At 34.7% G+C, this 24,905-nt stretch overlaps 4 protein-coding genes across 18 annotated transcripts in view; 2 read left to right on the top strand and 2 right to left on the bottom strand.

Annotated features, from left to right (window-relative positions):
- Window positions 1-627: 627 nt before the first annotated feature.
- Window positions 628-4,861, bottom strand: LOC126759150 (DNA replication ATP-dependent helicase/nuclease DNA2). 2 transcript variants are annotated; one of them, XM_050473811.1, is made up of 5 exons: window positions 4,173-4,861; window positions 3,863-4,093; window positions 2,965-3,795; window positions 2,497-2,902; window positions 628-2,433 (listed from the first exon to the last, which is right to left on the bottom strand). In XM_050473811.1, the coding sequence occupies exons 1-5, from the start codon at window positions 4,752-4,754 to the stop codon at window positions 1,100-1,102; spliced, it is 3,384 nt and encodes a 1,127-aa protein (XP_050329768.1). In that variant the 5' UTR covers window positions 4,755-4,861; the 3' UTR covers window positions 628-1,099. The 2 variants fall into 2 exon arrangements, with proteins under 2 accessions (XP_050329768.1, XP_050329767.1); XM_050473810.1 differs by having other exon boundaries at window positions 3,860-4,093; window positions 4,173-4,860.
- A 515-nt stretch (window positions 4,862-5,376) lies between these two features.
- LOC126759155 (uncharacterized) lies at window positions 5,377-11,511 on the top strand. Of its 5 annotated transcripts, none has more exons than XM_050473822.1 (6): window positions 5,377-5,557; window positions 5,689-5,973; window positions 6,117-8,150; window positions 10,064-10,312; window positions 10,944-11,068; window positions 11,348-11,511. In XM_050473822.1, the coding sequence occupies exons 2-6, from the start codon at window positions 5,827-5,829 to the stop codon at window positions 11,367-11,369; spliced, it is 2,577 nt and encodes an 858-aa protein (XP_050329779.1). In that variant the 5' UTR covers window positions 5,377-5,557; window positions 5,689-5,826; the 3' UTR covers window positions 11,370-11,511. The 5 variants fall into 5 exon arrangements, with proteins under 5 accessions (XP_050329779.1, XP_050329777.1, XP_050329780.1 ...); XM_050473820.1 differs by having other exon boundaries at window positions 10,061-10,312; XM_050473823.1 differs by having other exon boundaries at window positions 10,061-10,312; window positions 10,944-11,095.
- Window positions 11,512-11,568: 57 nt separating this feature from the next.
- Window positions 11,569-14,595, bottom strand: LOC126759163 (plectin). Its single transcript, XM_050473836.1, has 3 exons — window positions 13,627-14,595; window positions 12,773-13,285; window positions 11,569-12,718 (listed from the first exon to the last, which is right to left on the bottom strand). The coding sequence occupies exons 1-3, from the start codon at window positions 13,913-13,915 to the stop codon at window positions 11,622-11,624; spliced, it is 1,899 nt and encodes a 632-aa protein (XP_050329793.1). The 5' UTR covers window positions 13,916-14,595; the 3' UTR covers window positions 11,569-11,621.
- A 583-nt stretch (window positions 14,596-15,178) lies between these two features.
- The window catches only part of LOC126759142 (inositol hexakisphosphate and diphosphoinositol-pentakisphosphate kinase), a 48,909-nt gene continuing 39,182 nt past the window's right edge, over window positions 15,179-24,905 (top strand). For 2 of the 10 annotated variants that reach the window (XM_050473779.1, XM_050473777.1), the window contains exon 1: window positions 15,181-15,857. In XM_050473779.1, coding sequence (XP_050329736.1) covers window positions 15,732-15,857 — 126 coding nt within the window. In that variant the 5' untranslated portion in view covers window positions 15,181-15,731. Of the gene's footprint in view, window positions 15,858-16,932; window positions 17,266-18,661; window positions 18,718-22,422; window positions 22,450-24,905 lie in introns of those variants that run through there. The other 8 variants (XM_050473773.1, XM_050473772.1, XM_050473774.1 and 5 more) reach the window with 8 other exon arrangements.

Below are 24,905 nucleotides of genomic sequence, written 5' to 3'. Positions count from 1 at the left end.
CATGAAATTCTCACTGGACAATCGATAAAGATAGCAGATTCTAACGCACCAGTTGACATATAGATGGCGCCACCAGGTGCGCTAGATTCAAAAAGTCGTGTTTACTTTGGAACGCACCTTGTATGTTCCTACTTACGTTTTCCCTAACAGATGCTGCTGTTGCAATTCAAACAGTAATTTCGAGCCATGGTGTCGAGTTGACAGTCTTTGGCCATATAAGAATCCGAGTTCGATACGGTTAATTAGACCGGTCTGTCTTTCCCTATACTCAGATTCTTTACAAACCTAGATCTACCTAAATCAATGACAATTAGCCTACCTCTCGTCCAATTAGGGTTTAGATTAACCACAATAACAACAACCACTGAGCTAAGGCTTGTGAACAAATAACAAAACTTGTCCAGTCATTTAAGCTTAAATTAGGTAAGAATCTCGGAATTCGATATACCCATTTATATGTCTGTAATATACAAGTATTTACAGACATATAAATGGGTATATCGAATTCCAAGGTGAACTTACTATAATGACTGGACTAGTACCGAATTTGCATTAAACAATTACCGATTCCCACATCAGAAAAACTTAAAGCTTCACTTACAAAGTTGTTACATGTAAAAACTCGTCTATCTTAATGACTTTAATATATTTAGAATTTTTCTTCACAAATGAGACGATTATTGCTAAAAAATAATGTCAAAATAATATTTTTCGTATAAATAAAACATTTTTTCTTAAAATAAGCAAAACAAATAAAAAAAAATACAGAAAATGGGCTGCATTATAGATGCGCTGTGTGGCAAAGACGAAGATGTAAGCAAATTATGAAATAATTTTATAACAAAAATAACGGACCAACAACAAAAATGTAATAATTCACAGTTGCACTCACCAACAACTAAATTCCAACTTCATAACATCAATGAACCAATAAAATACAATAAGGAAAATCAAAAATACATGCCGTGCAGCCCACGGCGTTGGACAAATCAGCACAGAATTCCAGCTTTTCCTTGATTTTGAAATAATAGTGTTGACAATATACAATCATTGCAATCAAATAATATAATAATATCATGCTTAAATTAAGCCGAAAATGCTAAGTCTTAATAACACTAGATATGTTATTGAATAGTGCCTGCCATTCGAAATCAAGCTTACCATCCTCCAGCTGTAACTTGCAGTAGCTTGGTATGTGCTCGAGCAACAGTTGAAAAGGCGTATATTTAGACAGGCACGCAGCGTCGCCAACAAGCAGCAGCTTGCGTTTAGCGCGTGTAATCGCCACAGTAAGGCGACGTTTGTCCTCCAGAATTTCTGCTTCACGCGCACGTTCATTGGCATCCACAGCGCCAGTGCGCGTGCCAGAAAAGAGTATAATATCTTTGTCCCGCCCTTGATATTGATCAACGGTGTTGACTTCGACCGAGGCAAAACTCAGCTTCGACGTTCCGGTATTATGGTGAAGCTCAAACTGTGCAGTTAAGTTAAGCAGCAGCTCCACTTGTGCGCGATAAGGCGCAATCACGCCAATGCGCGCCGGTGCATAACCTGCCAGCAGTAATTTCTCAACTATATGCATAATAATTGCAGCTTCGCAATAATTTGTATATTTTGAAATACGCTTGGTGCTTTTATTTTGTTTTTCATTAGCAGTTGATGTTGAAACGCATTCCAGCGCAGCGTACTTTTCGCCGCTGTTAAATGCGTTGAGCCGTTCAGTGCAGTCCTTTGTGTCCAATAAGTAAACCGCTTGATCTATATGAGTTTGCAGGGCGCGCTGCAACCACTTCGCAGCTTCATTATGCTTTGACAAATTCACTTGAAGCGTGTCCAGTTCAACCTCTTTAGAGGCACATTTCAAGGCACCCTTGTAAGTAAGTTCGTTGGCCAGTCGCGTTATGGATTTATTCATTCGATATTGCAGTGTCAGTACTGCTGTGGCGGTTTTTGTGTCAAGGCGTTCGAAAAGTGATTCGTCTGCACCCAGTTGTCGCGCCTCTTTTGAACGTATCAGAGGCGGCAGCTGTTCGGGATCCCCAACTAATATAAATTTATCACAAAAGAAGAGCGGACGCAGCGTTGTCGGCTGCATAACCTGAGTGGCTTCATCGACTATGCAAAAATCAAATTTTCTATGCAAGAACAGCGGATGCGCTGATCCTAGACAAGTGACGCCCACAATATTATACGAATTATATTTTTGCGTTAAGTCTTCCACAGATGCGCAGTCTCGCAGCACTGTGCGTTCGGCAAACTCTTGCAGCTCGTCGTTAATACGTGCACCGGAGCCCAAACGCAGCATCGGCAGTTTATGTGCCTTCAAGCGCACTAACAAATTGTCGACTGCGGAGTGTGTATGACTGGTGATGAGCACTGATTTACTCATCAAATGTAATAGGCGCACAATCGCCACGAGTGTTTGCGTTTTGCCTACGAAACAAACAAAAAATATATGCCATGATCAACCAAATACGAAAGTTATCATTTGCTTACCCGTGCCTGGCAGACCTTTGATTAGCATATAGCGTTCTACAGTTAAAGCCTTGAGTACGGCAGATCGTTGCACCGAGTTCAGTTGTTTGAGTATATTTGCACCCGCAGTTGCAACAATTTTCGGCAGTACTTTGCGGTAAGTGGGTTGTATGCGTTGCACTATAATATCACGCAACACTTTCGCACGCTCGTTATTATCTAGCAACAAGCTGACATTTGTGAAATTGAATGCGTTGCCCGATTGTGATTCATGTTTGTCGATGATAAATGCAACGTTTGCATAGTTTTTCTTCAGATCGCGTTCGAGACTAACGGTAATTTCGGTACTTGTCATATTGACAATTGAGCCAGCTGCCACAGCCAAGCGTTTGCGTGTGCTGATTATCACATATTCGCCGATAGAGAACTAAAACAAACGGAAGACATTAAAATAATACAAGAACTACATGTATTTGTTGTTATAATTACACCACTCAACAATAAATCCGCGTCTTTATAATCACCAGTCGCTTTTATCGTGAAATTGTTTAAATAATGCGTTCCCTCACAAGTAACGTTTTTCAGCTGTACATCCACAATTGCGAGACCATTTTTCTTACGTTGTTCCGGTGTACTCGTCCACAAAGTGCGCAAGTTGTTCGCTTTCTTCATTTCTTTTTCTTCTAATGCAAGCAAACGACACCAGTGAATAAAATACTTGTAATCGTCTGTTCGTAAGTGTTCGGTGACATTCTGCATAACTGTTAATAAAGGATGACCTTTTCTTAAGTGCAGTTCTGGATCAGTTTTTGCGAAAGTACAGCAAACGGTTGCATATTCACAATTGCCACAGGCGCTATGATGTGAAATGGGTTCGGGCAACTTTAAAGGCTGTAAAAATTTGTCCTGTTCTTCAGTTGCTACGAGTGATGTATTAGTTGCAGGTGTTTCACTCAGATATGATAGATAGTGCGCTAAATCATTACGTAACATAATAAGGTCACGCTGCTCATTACGGGTTCCACGTAATTCGCGCATTATGCCTTCGCGTAAATAAAGTAATAAACTGGAATTTGTTTCACGTCCAATTGCAGTTAGCATCATTTGGTATAACATAACTTGACCCTTATGTTCCATTGAAAAAGTGGCACGTCCAGTTTTCAATTCTAACGGTATGGCATTTGTTGTTTTTTCGTGTTTTCGTTGCTTGATGCGCACGGATACATCTACTTTACCTTTTAAACCGAGTTGTGGCACCCAAACATTCTCTTCAATGTCCTGTATGTGTTCAATAGTACCTTGGAAAGTGTCTTTAAGATGCTGTTAAATTTAAAAAATAAATTAAAAATGTATTAATTCAAATAATCTAAACACATGTATGTACCACATTTGGTGGAATGCCTTTAATGTATTGTTCTACAAAACTTATCACATTGGGTATAAACTTTTGTAGTTCAAATTCTAGCTCATCGCGTGACATTAAATTCGCATGGAGTTCATAAGCTGTTTCCTTGGAGTGTAATAATTCTCTAGCAGTGGACTCAATATCTTCTGCGTTTCTAAGATTTTTCTGCAGTACCAACTGCAGCATTTCATGTACCATTGATCCCACTACCATCTGTATTAACAATTAGAAATTATTAGTTGCAGTATGTGTACATATAAACATATGCACATATAAAAGTGGGTACGCTTACAATTTTGCTATTTGCATCAATTCCTTTGAAGCGCTCTTGCAACACTGCTTTTCTACGACAGAAAAGCGAGCCAACTACACTAGTGCTAGAAATTAATGTGTCAGGGTTAGTGACACAAAATCCATGCTCATTATTCACTTTATAGCACATTAATTTTTCATCCCATACACATATTAGGGAAATAATGTCATCTTTCTTAACAACTGTGTGGCTCCATTGTTGCTGCAGACGACATTTAGATAATAAAGTGTTATTTTCCTTCTCGAAATCTTCCACTTGATCGAAGTTTGCTAGTCGCACTTGCAGCACCAAATCGAAAGTAGATCGTTCGCGCTCCACGTCTAGTACAATGCATCGTTGCCATTTACTAAGATCTAAGGATTTCCCTTGCAGTACTGATAAGCTTTTGCTATTTATAATTGCCTCAAAGTCATCATCACCGTCAAAAAAGTTTTCCAACTCTGTACAACTATAACCATCGCTATGAAATGGTTTTTCCTCGTTTTTACTAATTCTTAACTTCTTTGTGGGAGTTTCATTTTGCTGCTTCATTGGAGATGTAACTCTTTTTAATGTACTCATAATGTTATATACACTAACGATAACAGTCAATATAGTTTAATTTTAGTATACAACAATTTGCTCAGCCGTCTATAAAATTATATTGGTTTCCCGCCACTTTGAAACATCTAAACATCCGCCAAATATAAATATTTACATTTCATAACAAAATTATGGTGGTCATACACGTTAGAGTTCATTCTACTCGACTGTATGAACTCACAGCAATATTTTTCGTATATTTGAAACTAAATAAATGCTATTAAATAAAGTGTAATACATTTATTTTCTTTTCAAAAAGGATAATATGCCAAATGGTTACTAAATCGTATTATTTTTACATCTTCATCGCTTTGGAGCTTGAAGTTGGAAAGTATTGGCTGTGGGTTGTTATTCACATTTAAAAACCAATAAATAATGAATTATAAAATCAAATTTAAATACATCACAGATTAATTTTATGGTTAAAAAGTACGACACATAAGTTATTGTTTTGTTAATTCTTCTTAAAATAAGTAACTCGCAAAGCTAATTAACCGGTTTACAGACCGACTATAATTTTCCAATTTCCCTAGGTGATGCTATTGTGAATATATTCATGCATGAAATAAGAACGTGCATCCAATTGACACTTGATGGAATTTGTAAAAAGTTGTTGGTAAATTTCTGTAGATTAACTGAATTGAAGTTAAAGGCGCGCATAAATGGATTTAGATATTTTGAATAATTTATTAGTCTAAATAAACGAACAAACATTTGCGACCTCAATATTCGTGAAAGTATTGGAGCATCGTAAATGCAGTTTCGGCTGCATGCGTCCACAGGTAGTAGCCATAGAAACGTAAACAAATAGATTGAGTGAAAGAAAACAAAAGCCATAAAATTTCAAAATTTCCACATATTTTTGAATTTGTTTTATTTTTATTTTGACTTTTTTGACACAATTAAATTTCAGAATGATATAAATTTGAAAGAGTTAACTAGTATTACACTGCGAAAATAAGAATTCTAAATTCAACGTTCATATTACTAATTAAATTAACAACCAAGAATCGGAATTTTCAGTGAGAAAAAAGAAAATATACATATATCTATGGTTATAATAATGGAAGATATTAAGTCAGATATTATAAGCGCAGCAGCTACTAAGCGCATAAACCCGATATTTGCCCCCTCTATATCTGCAGCAAAGTTTGTGTCGGTGTTCCGCATCGATGGAGTTCCTATTATACCGCCATTGGTAAGTTTATATGATCATTTAAAGCAAACTGGCTGAAGCATTGTATTTGGGTGTGCGCTTCACGCGCTATTACACTAAAACTAATCGCCTTTTTATATACTCGTACACATACATATGTTCAATAATGTTTAAACATTTTCTAGATGACGGCCGACAAGCGACGACAAATGCAGAAATTAAAAGAAAAGGCAATTAAAATAGAACAACGTTTAGAGGAAAATCGACATAGGAAACAGAGATATAATTTGGAATATGGCACAGAGCTTGAAGAATTAAAAGAAGATACAGATGTTATAGATAATAAAAACGAAAGTAGTAGCAACTGCAGTTTATCTGAGCATTTAATAGAACTTGATGCCCAACGTATAGAAGCAGAGAAATCGTATATGTTACTTTCAGATATTCTGACACAAAATGAAGATGAATCGAAGTTATCTGCGCCCAATCAGAATCGCGCGAAAATAACTCGTCAAACTGCCGGTGAATGTAGTGAATTTAATGTTCAAATGCAACAGTCGAACTCTTTGGAAATCAATCTTATGCACCGTATGCAGAAGTTACAAAAATCAGAAACTTTGATTTACGACCATCGTTCTAATACAATCATCAGTCCTTTAACAGAGGACGAAGTGCAAATCTTCCAACAACAACAGCAACAAATAAATTTGGATCATCCAGATGAAAAGTCAATTGGACAAAAAGTTGAATTGACAAAAGATGAAAACGCAAATATAAATTGTGCTGCACGTCAGAAATCGGACAAGGTTCTAAAGAAAATTCCATCAATATGTATTGATCCACCAACACCAATAAATAGTTCGCGTTCATTTATTGATACTCTAAAACAACAAAATAGTATTGACGCTATAAATGTGAATAAACAAGAAACACCTAAAAAAAATTTGAACAAATCATTGCAGGATGAAATAAGTTCAGACGAAAGCTTCAACTGCATGGAGTCCCCCACAAATCGCGAACGAGATTTGAAAACTCATCACAAAGTAACGAACATCACCAGCAAAATCCTTAAGTTTGAAAATTTTACCGTAACAGACACGAAAACGGACAAGCCCAAGTGCTCTAACATAAAGCCACCGCAGAGATCGGCAACAAGTCCATCATTGAAGCCATTACTATCCGAGAGAACACAGTCCAAAATTAAATCTCTGGATGTTGGCCTTACAACGCAAAATGAAAGCCATTTAGTCCGCTCAAACTCCTTTACACTAGATTACCCTTCGAAAGCATTAATTGAACACATTCGTCAACAACAAGTACCTAATGACGTTTATCCCACCAAACGTTCCAATTTGTTTTCTATGAGCGCCACACGCGACACTGTCGAATCAAAGGCGAAACGTGTGCAAAAAGTCGATCTTAAACCACGCGCACAACCAATGCGCTTACAACTAAAGCCTTCAATCACAAATATTACAAGTCCATCCTCAACACACCATTCAGGCGCTAAAAGTAAACGTTCACCTTATGAGCAAAAACTAATTAAACCGAAAATTGGACGTCAGCTGAAAAAATCTGTTTCCGGTACAACCGCTATCAAACAAATGAAACCCACACCTTCGATGCCAAGCATACAAACTGCTAAAGTGACCACGGAAAGTGCACGCGAACGCGCAGCAGGCAATCAACAATACAACGGTATTGAGGATGAACACCGTCAAAAATTTCTCGAGTTATTGGCGCAACAAAAACGTGAACAACAACGTATGCAGCAGGTATTCGAAGAGCAACAAAGGTATTTGCTAGAACAGCTGACAAATAAAATAGGCAATGTACAAATACAACATGCTGTAGATCATGTGAACAACAAAAGAGTTGACAGTAGTTACCATGGCTCGGTAGAAAATTCACCAACAGCAAGGTCAGACTGTGCTGAATCAATGAGTGCGAACAGTTGTGTCGCAGCAAATACTTTGGACTTGATGTCAGGTGCAATCCAACTGCCATCGTTGGAACTATCAATCGGCTCATCAACATTGCCGGCGACATCGCAAAGCAGTAATCACTGCACTCCTCGACGACGGCTCTTTTCACACGACCTCTCACCAACAGCTTCAAACAGAAGTGTGTCGATTAGCAGCAACTGTGGTTGTAACAGTGGAGTAACTAATAATGTTGGGCGCTCAAATGGCACAACTAGTGGAGCGTCAAGTAGTCGCGTAAGTGTGCATGATAGTTTTGAATAATAGATTTACGTGCATATATCCGAAAATTGCGAATAACCTTCACAGTCTTAGGTATTCATACATACATATGTATGTAATATTTTATAACAAAAGTAGGGAATTACCTATCAAACTTTACATTGTGTTTTAAAAGTTTGGATAACGTTAGCCTTCATACATATTTTGCCGGCACTAAATTGTCACTTGATATTTGTTTACATTCCATATACAAAAACAGCTGTCCCTTGATATTCTCATATTAGGGGGATTCTCTTGCTCTTGCAAAACCTTGCACGGTGCAGAAATTGCAGAATTTTCCACTTGATGCAACGGCACAACAACAAACCCATGCAGAAAATTATTTGCAATGGCTATAAATATGTCAGACCAAACCCCACGTTTATTTTCGTGCCGTCATATATCACTAGATTCTGCAATGGGTGCTCACTTGGCCTTGCATATTTCGGTATAGGATTTTTGCATTTTGTGTCGTTGTGCAATCTTGCAAAAGCAAGAGAATGCCGCTATTGATAGTTGTCAGTGAAAACTCATCGAAAACACACATTGTCGGTCCGAACGACTTAGATTCCACAACACACAAATGTGTTTTAAAAATGTTTTCAGTGTCGGTCCGAACATAGTATAACGTAACATATAATTTACTAGAAAATGGGTTGCGAATTTTTTTAATTTCAAAATTGAAACTACAATTTTCCATCTTGGAATAATAATTAAATTTTTAATTCCGAGTTTGGGAAATTTAATTTTTGAAAATTAATTATTTTATTTTTGATTTTAATGATAAAAATTGAAAATTTACGCTTAAATCTCAAACATCTGTTTTAATTATTATGTTTTCAATCGTTTGAATGTGTAAGTTAGCCAACCACTGTTCTATAGTATTTAAGATGATGGCTCTATTCGTGCTCTAGTTCTAAATGGTTGAGTACGAAATACGCAAAAGCAAAAAAGTTTAATTTATGAAAATTTTTTTTCTTCAATCCGGTATTTGGGGTTAAAAATTAAAAATAACTGAACTAAAAATAAATTACAAATTTTTATTAAGTCTTTTGATCATACTTTTTTTTACGCTTTTAAATTGATTCGTGAAATTTTACCAACAAAAACAAATTAGCAAAACATCATAATATGTTGTTTTATGCAATTTTACACTTTTAAAACACTTTTTATTCGCTATTATATGTAAACTAACATTTTTCTATTATTGTCTCATATCTATTTTTTCTCTTTTCCATAAAATGAAAAAGCTTTACAATAACAGTTGATAACATTTCAATGAAAGGAGAAGCTTTTCCAATCGTTATTCAAATATATTACATAAATTTCAATAACTAATTCCATAACGATGATCTCTATCTGTGCCTTATTAGTAAACAATCAATCAAATCTAGCCGCAACAGTCAATGCTGTCATTTAAGTATGCGCTGGAGTGTGGGAAACATCAAAGGTTTCGTTGGGAGACACACTTGTTCATATATTTATGGTTGACCATTACAAAAAAATGTGCCACTTCGCATTTGACATTATTCTCATTTATTATTTTCCTACATACCTATATATGTACATACATATACATATGTATGTGCAGAAGGATAGTAAACACACATTAACATAAAACTGTTTTTTACACTACTTCAATTTGGATTTCTAAGTTTTTTCAAGATAACACTTGTAAAATTTACACAAATGTATGTATTTACTTATACAACATCCTTGCGGCTTTTACCAAGTACCTAAATTGCCTAGAAAAACCTTAAAAAATGTTATATTTCCAAGCAATAAGTTAGTAAATAAAAATTTAAACTTTCACATGTACAATTTTTAATTTAAATTATAATAAAAACATACATTGGCTACTCGAAAACATTTTTTCCTAAAAAAAGCAGCGCCAATCGTTGATTACGAGCACATCCGTAGAAGCTGAGCGACGAGCGTCTGCTGCGACCAAGATCAATGCGTATGTACGCGGTTATTTAGTGCGTCGTCTCTTTCAAACGGAACAAGTTCAGCGTGTAGTACAGACCATCAAAGATACATTAATATTCGTTTTGAACTTCCACATGGAGACCAGCGAAGATCCAATGGAAGCGGGTGCTCCTGAGAATATCAAATTTAAAGCACGACTTTTAAAGCAGGTGAGCAAGCAAATTTTATTAATCTCGTGTGGTATATTTATAACCTGAAGAGGGTCTAATAACTTTGCCACAAAGTTTATAACATCAACGTAACGAGCTGAGTTTATATATATTTAAGTGATATCTAACTGAAATTTTGCAAATGTCCCTTTCTCCACGAATATCGGACTACTATAGTTGACATTCAAACTGAACAATCAAAATCATGTCCTTTGAAAAACTTTTTTATTTGATCAGTTATCTTCACGAAATTTGTCACGAATTATTTTTCAAGGGACGGTACATATATTTTCATATAAAATTGCTTAAAATAGCTAAAAATTATAATATTTCCTATTTATTGTTTTTATATTATTTTTACCATAACTCATTTCAATTTGAATTTTTTTTTTTGCAGTTATTATTGTTATGGTAGCAAAAACCATTTCCAAAATTATTTATACATTTAATAGAAATGGGAAGTACACATCTTCTTGGAAAACTCATTTTTTTTTTAATTTGGTGATTTTTCAATATTTTCGTGTCTTCTGTTAAATAGGAATAAATGTACTCCTTTTTTATATTTTCTGTATTAATTTATTATTTACATTTTAATATACATAATATATACATATACACATATATATTTTAGCTGGTTTCTGCGATACGCACCCTTCATCTGATTCTTTTCCAAACAACGCCTAAGGAACGTATGGAAATAATTAGTCGTGATCGTAAACGTATTAAAACCAAAATGCTGAAAAATAATTTGAAATGGTGATTAAATGCTCATTTTTATTAATAGTATATGTAAACTGAAGTAGCTTAAGTCGACTTATGTTAAGGTGGTAATAAGAGTTATTCGGAGCAACTTACGCTAGACGAACTAAACGTTAGTTTTAACTTGCGATCATAAGGCTTTGAGATATATACCAAGATTTTTACTTCAAATTAATATAATATGTTTAACTTCTCTTAAGTCGACTTAAGCTATATTAGCATAGGTATTATTATATTTAACAACAACTAATAACTTGTTTACTTTTTTGCTTACAGGTCACCGCGCATTCAAACGTGATACATAACGGCCGTCCATCTTTCAGCACATTCTATTAGATTCATGAAAACTATTCCATAACTGAACTGTGAAATTCGTATACACTGAAGAGAGCCAAGCTCATTTTCAAATAAACAAAAGTACTACATTTTTTTGCAAGAAATCATTTATTGCATGTATGTTGGAAAAGCACACGAACAAGTAACAAAAATATAATGAAAATAAGCTGAAACAAGCTGCAATTATCTACGCTTCCATCGCTGGCACATACGTTTAAGTGAATTGATTCAATTCTTTCAATTCCAACATAGTATATCGCACTTTGCTGTTACTGATTAACGATTCACAATCGTCCTCCTTCTTTGCCTCGGCCACACGGTTGCTTGGCTTCAAGCAGTCTACTAATCTGTTATCACATTTTTCCTTGCTATCGCCAGTCTTTTTTGTATCAGCCGCAATAAGCTCGCTAATTTTAATGCAATTCTCAAGTATACTATCTTTTATATTTTTCTCTGTTTTCGCCAACTTATCAGTTCCTGAAGGCAATTTACCGATATGCAAAGCCTCAGCCGAGCTAGTCGGTGTTAACTTCGATTTTGAGCTTTTCATTGGCACTGCCGCGGCGTTGTGAACGTCATTTTGCTTGCTATCTCCTGGCTGTCGTGTACCAATATAAACCTGTGACAATAGATGCTTTGGTGTTTTTCTTTCACAGTCGATGCCGCGATCACGCTTATACTGTTGCACTACCTTAACGAATGGATATAGTGGGCGATCTTTTTTATGTGCATCCTCCATAAGATTTCGTGCATATTCGAAAAAGAATTTATCTTCACGCTCTTCGTTATTACTTTCGCAAGTGCGCAGGAGTTCTTTGTCTTCCTTTTCGTTGCGTTTTTTCTGCTCCATTTGCTCATGTAAGGTTTTACGCGTGTCTTGCATTTTGGCTAGACGCTGTTGCTTTTGTGTCTCTTCGAATAGGCGATTTACTTCACAGTTCTTAAAGCGTGTTGCCATATCGTAACGCTTCTCTTCATCACTGCGACGCTTGGCCTCCTTTTGCTGTTGTAGCTCACGCATATAGGCCTCGATACGCGCTTGTTTTGCCGCTTTGTCTTTACGTATCTTCTCTTGCTCCTCAGCTGTGAATTTCAACTGCATACGACTGATATCACGACGTACACGTTCATCGTCTTCTGCTTCGGTCTTAGCTTGAATACAGCGAAGAAATTGAACTTGCATCTCTTGTTTCTTCTCTTCCTCTGGTGTGGGTTTCTTCTCCTCTTCTTGCTTTGCAGCATCCAAGTCTTGTTTGCCTAAATTGTAAACACAACAAAGGCGATTTTCTATCTCCTCAGTCATACGTTCTCCTAGAAAAGAAAGATGATTTTAAATATAGGGACGTAAAAATAATAATGGCATACTTAATCTACGCTGTTCAACCATTTTCATGGCCTCTAATGCGTTTTTACGCAAGGCAGCTCGTTTTTTCTCCATAATTGCTTTCTCCTTTTCGATTTGTGCTTTGATCTCCTGGTCCATAGCTTCTCGTGCTGCTTGTTGTTCTTTAATTAGCTGCTTTTTATATTCCGCGCGTTGTTTGGTGCTGTCGTTAATGGTCTGTAGCATTTCCTTTTTGTAAACGTCCATTGCCTGATGACGTTCTAATTGCCGCTGTATATCCTCTTCCATGAAACCCAAAGCTTGTTGTTGGCAAGCCATTTTATCCATACATTCTTGTTGTTTAATAGCCCTTTCGAACTCCTTGTTTATGTTTCTTTGCACGTTACGCGCTCGAAGGACTTCACTTTGTAAGGCAGCCGAGTGCAGCTGCTTGGGACCCGGTTTTAGTTGCTCGATTAGGTTTTGTGCTTTTGCCAGTTTCTCGCTCCGCTTGCGTTCTTCATTTTCTTTTGTCTTATGGAAGTTTTCCTGCACTAAATAAATAACATGTACCAAGAATACATTAAATAACTAAAATAAAACTGTAATAATAAGAATACAGTTCGTGGTGAACATTTAAAACTGATAACATAAAATTTGTTTCGTTTTTATTTAAATATGACATTTTGCCCGATGTGAACCAAAATATTTTACATGCATGAATATATAATTTTCGGATATATTGCTACTTAAATTTTGATTGAAATACGGGAATTAGGTCTAGTAGTGGTGTACTGAATGTTACATGTGAGGCTTTTTGGCTTTCTGAGTTGTTTGTATTTAACTGGTAATAATTTAGTCGGTTTCTTTTTATACAAGTATTGAGATGGCTCACTTTTTGTAATCTTCTCCTCCATATGCGCTTTGATTTCAGCCAACTTCTCATCCTGAGTTCGTTGTATGTTACCCTTGAAATGTGCAACCAATTGATCGGAGCCCTCTTTCAGATACTCTTTGTACTTCTGTTCCTCTTCTAGTTCCTTCTGAGCTCGCAGCTTATCCGTCTGGTTAGCATTGTTTAACAATTTGTTAAAGCGCTGGGATGAGAGTACTATAGGCTTCTTATTACCGACTTTCGGTAGTTCGATTGCAGCTTCTTTGCCCCGTGATGTACAATTTAACATCGTGGATTTATGTTTAGTTTTTGTAAAAATTATTTAAAGGTATCTAATATAATCAAGCTTAAATAATCAAAACGTGATTTCTTTTTCTTCCAAAAACCAATTTTTGATTATGAAAAAATTCGAAAGTTCCAAATGATATTTAACAAATAGGTTGCTACGGTTGCCGTAGCGATATCGCCAAGTAACAAAAGTAAACTAGGTAGGTTAAATGTTTGACTAACTACGACTAAATTATTAATAGTTACTTTGCAACAATAGTTTAATAATATTTAAAAAAAAATTACCGCCGCAAAACAGGCAGAATTTCATGAAAAGCTTTTTTCCAAACCTAGTTGTTAAAGGAGATCTTTAAAGCGGCGCTTTCGCATACAGTTATTTGTAGAGAAAACGTTAAACGAGGTTTTATATTGAAGTACATAAGTACATACGAGCGTATACAGGATACAGGTTTCACATCCAAAGTACCTTTAGAGTAAACGAAACGAGATTATCTTGTTTTAATATCCTGTTTTTTAAGCTGCTGTTGTAAAAGAATTTGTAAAATTTGAATTTTTCTGTGACTAAATATGATTTTAGCATGCACCTTTTCTGTTAACGGTCGCTTCAAAACATTCATACATCTCTACATATACACATTAAAAAGGGCAAATGATGATGTTTGAAATGTTCTGTGCCTGAACGGCACACCATCAGTATAATGTACTGGCACAGATTTTCCATTTCTTAGTTATTAAAATTATTTTAAATTAATTTTCGAAATCACAGTGGTTTTCATTTACTGATGCCATCTTACTTTTTTCTTGCCTCAAAGTTGTTGGCAACTCATAAGTATTGTACTATCGATATATCTGTTAGAGAGTCTCGATAATGCGGTTAGTTAAAACTTTATAGTGAAACAACATTGATTCATATTTTAAAACACAAAATACTCTTTCGAGCATTCAAAACACCATATAGAATACTTTAGAAAAAAATCTGCAATAACCGTAATTGGATAATATGCTACCAATGCCAAAAGCAAAGTAGTGCTGATCAACGTAGATGGTATATGTATATTGAATACCCATTGTTGTTGCTACGTTTAGCGTTAGTAAACAAAACACAGCTGACTGCTTGTTGCAAAACAACAACAACAATGTTCATCTGCACAAATTCCTACACAGCTGATTTCTGCAAAGTATATGGTGAACTTCAAGCCATCAGAAGCGCGAACAGAAATGTCAAACAGTTGGGCTGCAAAGCAAAACAAAAAAATTATGAGTACATTTTGACAGCACAGCAATTTGGACTAGATTGTTGTGAATTCTGTCTGGTCTATTTAATTAAATTTGGGTGCTAGACAAGTTTGTGTGAAAGTGTTAGAAATTCATGTGTGAAATTTTTCTGCAATTACTAATTAGTAGAAATAGCATTCGAAAATTATATAATTTGCAAATAAAGAGTTCTTACGCTGTGTTGAATGAATCAAAGTGTAATTGTGCTATTTGCTGAAGATAAAAAATCAATAGTTATGGGCAATGCAAAGTGAAAAAAGCGAAGAAGAAGATTCTTAGTAAATTGTGAAATGTAAAAATTCTAGTGAGCAGTACCTTCTAGTTTTCCAATTTATCAACAATCATATTTGTAATTTATTAACAAATACTAAGCACAACTATCATTCGCTGTAACCTCGCAAAATTGCCCATTCCATACTTTGCATGTGAAAGCTTTTGACATTACCAATTCCATATAGATTTTTTTTAATCTTACTGAGAAAACACATGAATAACTACGCTAAGTGATAAATGATTTGTTAGTACATACCGATAGAAGCATCATGTCCTACACAGAACTCGAATCAGGATACCAGGACTTAAGGCAGTCGTCGCAACAGGCTCAAACCCAGTCATTTTCAAATGAACGCAGCTCACGACCTGGATTTTTTGTTGGCAGTGATGGCAATGTAAAACATGCATTATATCTTTTCTAGTATTTATATATGTATTTTAAATCTTACTTATAAACATAATTTGAAAAATGTCAATAAGTTATTACATCTACGTAACTGGCATTGAGAAAATAAGTGTATAGTTATCTATTATAAAGTTACAAAATTTTTAGCTGAAAATCAATATACAATTCTGATGTATGGTATATTAGCTGCGCAATGCCAACATTGTGGCTGTCCTTGCTTCGTTGCACATTTATATTTTTTATGTCACCTAAGTTTTCAAGGACAATTTTTTTTTGTTTATTTAAGAAATATACATACACTTATGTATGTATATGTATGAATGTACGTGTGTTGATTGTTTTGTAATCCTTCCCTTAATGTTTTTAATTAATACAGAACAAATTTTTAATACTTTATATACTATTTCTGCGTTTATGACTTAACTAAGAGGGTTCCAGTATACATATAAAAAAAAAACAGAAAATGTGATTTACTATATAATGTATAGACTTGCGCACGTATTTAAATACTTTAAACCACTTGATTCTATCTGCAATATCTATAATTATTTGAAATAAAGTATTCATTATAAACCTAAGGATTGGTTTTAAATTGGTCGCACCGATTTTATTAGCATGAAAATTGCGTTTTTGTTTGTGGTTTAATTATAACTTTCGGAACTCAAATTTCACTGTAAATTATTATTAAGCAGATTCGGTTTTAATATTAGTTTCAACTGTGTTTTGTCGGTTAAATTAATTTAACATGAAAACAGAAAATATAACGTTGAACTATGTATATAAACATACCTATAACTTTTTTTTGTAGAGTATTTCTTATCATTTAGGTAATTGTTTCATTTACGAGGTTAATAACTACAGAAAGGGAATTTACTACACATTTTCATATAAGTATTAACCCTCATTTGTTAACACAGAACATGAAATCAGCAAAAATTAGAAAATTTCTGCATAACGACTAACTAATATACATAGTATACATATATGTACATTGCAAATATTACATCAATACTATTTTCTATACATATATCTTATCATAAATACATAAATATACAAAAAAATAGTGTGAACTTGCCGCAACAAAATAAATAAACAAAAATACAATTATAACTCACAAAAATATAAAGAAAAACAGTGAATGTAAAAAAGTAGCTCACAAAACACGATGGGCAACAGTTTTGAAAAATTTGTGTTCACCGGAAGCAATCCTGGTCACATTTGGGATCGCCATCGTCATCGTACCATGCCAGCGCAACAAACCCAACATCAACAATGTGGTGGTGAACGAAATGCCTTTCGTCAACAACATTCAGTCAACTCACAGACGGGAAAGGTGGCAGCATGTGGATGCACAACGAAAACCCTGCCTCATGGCAATTCGACGCCTAACCTTGGTGGTTCGTATAAAACAGAGTGCAGCAAATGTATTTTAATTGCAAATTTATAAAGACAGCGTAAATCAGGATATAATATGAAATAGAATGAAAAAATATAAATTATTGTATAAAAACAATTACACAGAGTGTAAAAAAAAGAACAATACACATTTTTTTTTTGTGAGGACATATTTCTGAAATATGTTTTGTACAAACATACCATTGAGACAGTTGAAGTGCAGTTTTTGGTCATAAATAGATTGGTAAAAAACATAAAACATAATTAAGCAGGTTAAACTCCTACTTATCCAGAATAGACCCCGACATATCCAATATATGTTCTGCGAGCAATGAGTCTCCGCATGACACTGGCCACCTCTTTGCATGTCCCATCAGCCGCACTCATCTAACACCCCTCTCCCTTTGGTCCGACCCAGTCGAAACAGTACGTTTCTTGGGTCTTCCGCCGACGACAAATTGGCTATCCCTCACCACCTCTACGGGGACTAGGTACCCGTTAGAACAACAACTCAAGTTGGCAGCCGCACAGTACCTGAGAAAAAGGCAAAGAATCGTTGTTGGCAACTTAATGCAATCGGCCGGCCGGTTATTATGTACGAAAAAGCTTCATACTTGCCAGAAGACTGCGCTCCGTACAATAACAGTGAACACAAAACACTCCTCTCCAAACAGTTACTGGTGGAGTACTTTCGTAGAAATCACCCCTCTGTATAGGTCAGAGCCTAGGAGCGCTAAGAAATCATACCTTGATTACGTCAACCACATATGTAGAACATTTTATGAATACAACTAATTTCAGACACGCACTGAAAGCCACTCAGAGTGAAGCCAATAACAAAGTCGACATCGACATACCAAATACCTACATAACTGATCTGTGTGCAATGAATCCTCGCATAGGTCTAACCACCACTTTGCATACCCAATGAATCTCTATACTCCGACCCCATCGAAACATCATGTTTCCGGGGCCTCTCGGTAGATGATTTCGTTGACAATTAGATTGAGCCTTGCTATACAAATAGAGTGAAGATAACCACAACAACAATGACAAAAATCAACAAAAACTGACAACTGCCAAACCAAAAATAAATAAATACATATTAAAATTACAAAACGTTCAAAAATTTGAGTTTCTTAAAAGCTCACGATAAGTTAAAAGGAAGTTTTAAATGAAAGTGAAAGTGTTGATGACAAAAAAGAAATCTTATAAACTAAACACAAATTTTATTTTGCTGATAGTTTGAAATTGTCACATACATAAGTATAAACAAACTCCACAAAAATACCGCTTTTTATTATTAAAGTTATTTTTTTCCAATTTCATTTCTAATTTTCTTATTTTAAATTGTCTTTCTTGTTTGTTTCTTATATTTCATTTCTATCAACTATATAGATGTTGCCTCCACTGTACAGCCATTGGATATTCGTTCCTCCTCCTACACTTACGGGGTGAATCTAAGAGCTCTCACAAGTTTCTTTAATTTTCTTTCCTTTATGTTACACTTTTAATAACTTACGCTCTACAATTGGACCACTGTGTCTGCTTGAATCTGAATGCGCTGCATGTGTTTGGTATTTCTAATGTTGGCATGTTACTCATACGCCGCGTCGTGTCGACCTGCAGTGCATGACGCAGCTTTATTTATTTTAGTTATTCCGGTTTCCTGTTTGTGTTGACATTTACAAAACTAACAATTATATTTTTAAGTATTCACTATATAAAAAATTATTGTATACAATAAACATATGCTGGCTTAGATTTTATCCATTGATATTATATATTTGGATGCTATCAGTATTATTAGACTACGAAGTTTTATTTATTTATATGTACCCTTACACTTCTGGATGAGTAAATTCAAATATTTGCTTATTATGTTAAGGTGTGTTATAATGCAAATCGAAAAAAATCAATCTTTTTCTTCTTTTTCCTGAATCTCTAAGCAAAAATAATAAATCAAAAGCATTTTTTTTTTGTTTTCTTTGAAAGGCAAGATTTATTATGATGGCGCGTTAAAGATTGAACGTGTAACATTCACTCGCGATTCATCAATGCTCAATATGAATCACGTTCTAAATATTAAAATAAATAGTGAACGTGTGACAGGTGCCATTGGCTTTCTGAGATTCTTATAGAGTAAAAGAGATAAACATTAACAAGTTATATTCACTGTTACAGTTAAAACTTACGGACGATATTTGTGACGATATCAGCTGCGATAAGTTCCACTGAAAAATGAATTCCTCTGCCCGTTTTCAACATTTTTGAGTATTTCAATCAATAAAAAAAATTGTAGATGTAACACCAAAATATTCTTTTTGAACGAATTGTCTAAGTTGTTTCCTATACTGAAACTATAAGGGGACTCGTCTCCGAATTGTCGTTGTAGCTTAATCCAACATACGGCATCTTTAAAGTTACTTTTGCACACAGCTGCTGTTTTTACACTTTGTAACTGTATTGTATAATATTCTGGATTTTTGTGGTAAAAAATGGCTTTTTTGCGAATTTATTTCATAAATATGGATTGAGCAATTTTATTCGGAGACCATTTGTACATTGTTGAGCACACTTTTCACAATACAGTGCAATTTTTTTCGTCACTCATTAAGTTTATAAATTTATATTAAAACTACTTGACTGAACCATTTCAAACTTTGTACACATTTTTGACATAAAAAACAACCCTTTTTTTAATTTTTTTACATTAAGGGTGTTTTGCAGCCACAAAATGGCGGATTTTTTTAGTGAAAATAGCAGTTTTCACTTTAAATAGAAAAAAATTGAAAAAAAATCGTTGGAGGGAAGATTTGCTTATATTAAAAAAAAAATTCTTGCTTTTTTAAAGCCGAGTTAGGGTGAACACCGTAAAGTGTTTTTTCTCAAGATTTTCTGGGAAAAGTTCTGTTACCGGCTTATGCTTCAATATTGCTGCATGATCCATATTTGAGAAATAAATTCGCAAAACACGTGTGTTTTTAACTTAAAAACCTTACCCCCGCTCCTTAATGAAGTAAAAGGAAAAGTTTTAGTTAAAAAACGTTTTTTCATTAGTTTCATAAATTACAGTTCGAAAAATTTATTATATTGTATGTACTAATTATAAACGAAAACAATGCAATAACTGATTTATAATAGGTACAATTGTTTGTTCATTTATAATTTAAGAAATTGAACATTTTACAGGGTGTAATGAAGCATTTGTACAATGTTGCCATATAACGAGGCAACATTTTAGTCAAGAAAAGAAATGGCTATTATATACAATCGGGTATATATAGCCGAAACGAACCCGGTAAACTCCCAAGAACGACGACTGTCAGCTCAAGCACATTCGTGAATATTACCATATGTTAAGTTCAACAACAAATAATGCTCCGTTGTCGAGTTTTTTAAAGCCTAGGTTTTATTCTCTAGCTCACTCCCACGAATAACTCAGTTTTTATACCCTGAACAGGGTATATTAAGTTTGTCACGAAGTTTGTAACATCCAGAAGGAATCGTCGGAGACCCTATAAAGTATATATATAAATGATCAGTATGTCGAGCTGAGTCGATCGTCTGTCTGTCTGTATATATACGAACTAGTCTCTCAGTTTTTAAGATATCGTTTTGAAATTTTGCAAACGTCATTTTCTCTTCAATATGCTGCTCATTTGTCGGAACGGCCGACATCGGACCACAATAACATATAGCTGCCATACAAACTGAACGATCGGAATCAAGTTCTTGCATGGACAACTTTCACATTTGACAAGATATATTCACGAAATTTGTTATATGTTATTTTCTAAGGCAACAATGTAATCTCCGAAGAAATTTATCAGATCGTTTAACTATAGCATATAGCTACCATACAAACTGAACGATCGGAATCAAGTTCTTGTATGGACAACTTTCACATTTGACAAGATATATTCACGAAATTTGGTATATATTATTTTCTAAAGCAACAATGTAATCTCCGAAGAAATTGTTCAGATCGGTTAACTATAGCATATAGCTACCATACAAACTGAACGATCGTAATCAAGTTCTTGTATGGACAACTTTCACATTTGACAAGATATATTCACGAAATTTGGTATATGTTATTTTCTAAGGCAACAATGTAATCTCCGAAGAAATTGTTCAGATCGGTTAACTATAGCATATAGCTACCATACAAACTGAACGATCGGAATCAAGTTCTTGTATGGTCAACTTTCACATTTGACAAGATATATTCACGAAATTTGGTATATGTTATTTTTTAATAATGTAATCTCTAAAAAACTATAGCATATAGCTTCCATACAAACTGAACACATAGTTACTAATAGAAATGCACCTGTGAAGGGTATTTAGCATCGGTGCAACCGAAGTTAATGTTTTTTCTTGTTCTTTCATAAGAATTATCTTTTTTTCAAATGGGCAGCCCTTACTTACATACATATGTTTGTATATGCATACATTTATATAAAATTAATAAAGTTTGATTTTATTTGGTGTTATCGCATTTTACAACTTCCAGACATATTTGCTTACCTTAATTAAGCTGCTCGCTATAAAATCTGCTTGCGGGAAGCGTTGCTTTCTTATTATCGTTTCTTTGCGCTCCAAAATTGATTAGCAAACACCAACAAATAGCAAATCGCATTTTTGCTTTATTTTTTCCTAATTAACATTCATTGACGTTTGTCGTAGTTGCGTGCTTTAGGCGCTTTACTATTACTTGGTGGAATTGGAGTTCGTTTTCAGACCTGAATAAAAACAGAGATTATAGCGAAAGTGTTTTACTAAGAACACACACTTTAGCTGGTGTGAACGGTCAGTGAGTGTGAAGCTCGCTTGTTGCCACTTGACAGCGCTAACTATAATACAAGCATATTACAAACAAGAGTGGAAGTTTGGCCTAAAATTTTATTAAAATATACTCGCCAATTATATATGAATATTTGAAACCAATTTTCGCGCGTTTGGCGCGTTTGACTTATCTACATTTGTAAACGTGGTTGAATATTTGTATCAAGTTAATCGCCAATGTGTTATTCAGTTTGTAGTATCATCTAATAGGTGCGCGCATTAAGAAGTGGTTCGCGTGCGCGTTCAAAGTTTATTTCCGCTTTTGCTATATTTTGTGATAAACTTATAATTTTGTGGTGGCTGGACAAATTTTCGATTGAAATATGTTTTACGATGTAAGTTTAAGGCATTTGTGTGAAGAAATTGGATGGTGAAAATAGAAAAAGAGTTTGGATAAAAAAACTAGACAAATAAAAATAAAAAATATCACAAGTTTATTAATAAAATTAAAAATAAAATTGTCGCGAAACCAATTAATAGTTCTTTATGAAACTTTCTATACATATTGATAATGCTAACAGAAAGCACATAAGGTTACACATTAGTAAAAAAAAAAAAAAACAATTTTACCAATTGTGAAAAAATTTATTTTAGCACCTATAAATGTTTGTAAAATAAATCTAAGTCACTTTGGGAACTAAAAATATTCAAGAAACCGAATGAGAGTGAGAGAAGTTGGTAAACATCTTACTTGAGTAAAATTTTGGTCAAACTTTACTTTTACTCAAATTCCAGTTTTTAATCGTTAAAATTTGTAAACAAATCTAACGCTTCATTTTCTTCCTCAGCTCTACAAGTGTTTAGTTTGGAATTTAGGAGAGAATTACGCTCATGATTTAAATTAATAGCTTGACTCATTTTCTTAGCTAATTGTGTTAGCTACGAAAATAAATAAGATTTATCATGGATATGAATATCTATTACGAGTATAGTTTGGTCGACTTCAGGGCTCAGGATAATGAGAAAAGTTGAACCCGGGTGACTGTCTGTCTGTTCGTCAGTGCAAGCTGTAACTTGAGTAAAAAATAAGATAAACAATAATATAAGATATACAATTCTTATTTGGCAGAGGGGATCGTAGTAGCAAGGGGCACCTGTGGGCTGAAAATTTAGAAAAAGTGGGCGTGGTCTTGCCCTCTAATAGGTTTAATGTACATATCTTCTAGACACCTACAGCTACAATAGCCAAATTCGAAACAAACAGTGTAAAACTACAACAGTGTAATTTCCCCATATAACGGTACTGTTAAAAACTACTTAAAGAGCGACAAATCAATAACTAAATACGCCAGAGACATTAATTTTCACCCCCTAATATGGTATGAGAGGGATTTAAAGCAGCCAGTGTAAAATTAGACAATAGGCGTGGTACAGCCCACTTTAGGGAAAATCACCTCAGTACCTGCTAGACCAGGCCCGTCCAACATAATTTTGTGAAGGGCCAGGTTTAGCATTTTCATAACCGTAGCGGGCCAAAAAAAAAAAAATAAAATGACCTTCAGTTTTGGTATATTAATTTATTTATAAAAAACAACATCACATAAATCTTAATATATTATTATTAATGTAACTATGGCCTTAGCATATAAAGATATTCTAATTCTTAAAATCTAATTAATGAGTTGTCTGACATTTTTTCTGTTTGCACAGCGCATCTACATATGTCAGCTGGAGTTTTAGAAGTGACTATGCGCAAAATGCCTTTAAGATGGCTATCTAATAAAGATGATCTGGTTTTTGATTTGTTAAATTTCATGCGAGAAAACAGCTGCTCGCAAACATATGTATGTACTACCAAATAAAGAAATATGTTGAATAGCCAGCTTAGTAAGGTTTGGGTATTGACTGGGTGTAATATACTTTTTGTAAAATTCAATTAAGTTTGGAAGACAATATGCTGTTTTTAGATGAGAGCTGCTTTGCAATTCTATTAACTCCAGCTGTAAACTCAGCGCAGCGCCTTCAATTTCAACATCAAATGGATTTTGAAACACTTTCATGCAAGGAGTTTGTGATTTGAAGTCTGCGAATCTGTCGTCAAACTCGTTCCTTAATCTTTGTAACATCAACACGTACTTGTCAAAATCCAAGGTATCTTGCTTTCTTGTAGATAAGGTCTCCAAATGAATCAACTGCTTTTGCTCCAGCTGCTTTTCCAACAACAAAAGCTTTTTTGTGAAAGCTAGAACGTGTTCGTATAACTGTGTGCATAGTTGGTTAGTTTTAAGTTAAGGCCAGAAAGATATTTAGTTATATCAACCAGGAAAGCCAGATCAGCCAACCACTCCTCATCAGTAAGGAAAGTAATTTCTTGGTCTTTGTTGCCAAGAAAAATCTTTAAGTCGTCCAGCAGGGAATAGAATCGTTTTAGTGTAGTTGCTCTGCTGAGCCAGCGAACGCGACTGAAGTATACAATGTCTTCGTGATCTGAACCGACATCAGCCAGAAAAGCCTGGAACTGTCTGTGGTTATATAAAATTAACTGTCTGCAAAATCATTTCAAACAACTGGGATGCCCAAAGACTTTGGCGGGCCGGATGAAATGGGCCGGATGGTGGCCCGGGGGCCGTATGTTGGACAGGCCTGTGCTAGACCGATTTCAACCAAGCTTGTTAATCAAAATCATCAAACATTCTTATTTTAGTGCGAAAATGGGCGAAATGGCACCGGGACCACACCTTTCCCATATAATACAACTTTAAGGGGGTATTCTGGTCTAGACGCATGAATTTTAGCATTTTTTAAACTAAGATAAAAAAAAAAGAAAAACATTTTTACTAGCCATTTTTAT

This window comes from Bactrocera neohumeralis, chromosome 5 (assembly GCF_024586455.1).
Source record: "Bactrocera neohumeralis isolate Rockhampton chromosome 5, APGP_CSIRO_Bneo_wtdbg2-racon-allhic-juicebox.fasta_v2, whole genome shotgun sequence".
Lineage (NCBI taxonomy): Eukaryota > Metazoa > Arthropoda > Insecta > Diptera > Tephritidae > Bactrocera > Bactrocera neohumeralis.
This window is presented reverse-complemented; position numbering and strand designations above follow the sequence as displayed.

Excerpts from the sequence above, each read along its gene's own strand:
- LOC126759150 (XM_050473810.1), bottom strand. The coding sequence starts at position 4,754 with ATGAGTACATTAAAAAGAGTTACATCTCCAATGAAGCAGCAAAATGAA. Across the intron at positions 4,094-4,172 it reads TTGATGCAAATAGCAAAATT|ATGGTAGTGGGATCAATGGT; the intron begins GTAAGCGTACCC and ends TTGTTAATACAG. Across the intron at positions 2,903-2,964 it reads CGGATTTATTGTTGAGTGGT|TTCTCTATCGGCGAATATGT; the intron begins GTAATTATAACA and ends CGTTTGTTTTAG.
- LOC126759155 (XM_050473820.1), top strand. The coding sequence starts at position 5,827 with ATGGTTATAATAATGGAAGATATTAAGTCAGATATTATAAGCGCAGCA. Across the intron at positions 5,974-6,116 it reads TTCCTATTATACCGCCATTG|ATGACGGCCGACAAGCGACG; the intron begins GTAAGTTTATAT and ends AACATTTTCTAG. Across the intron at positions 10,313-10,943 it reads AAGCACGACTTTTAAAGCAG|CTGGTTTCTGCGATACGCAC; the intron begins GTGAGCAAGCAA and ends TATATATTTTAG.
- LOC126759163 (XM_050473836.1), bottom strand. The coding sequence starts at position 13,915 with ATGTTAAATTGTACATCACGGGGCAAAGAAGCTGCAATCGAACTACCG. Across the intron at positions 13,286-13,626 it reads GGAGGAGAAGATTACAAAAA|TGCAGGAAAACTTCCATAAG; the intron begins GTGAGCCATCTC and ends TTATTTATTTAG. Across the intron at positions 12,719-12,772 it reads GGTTGAACAGCGTAGATTAA|GAGAACGTATGACTGAGGAG; the intron begins GTATGCCATTAT and ends TTTCTTTTCTAG.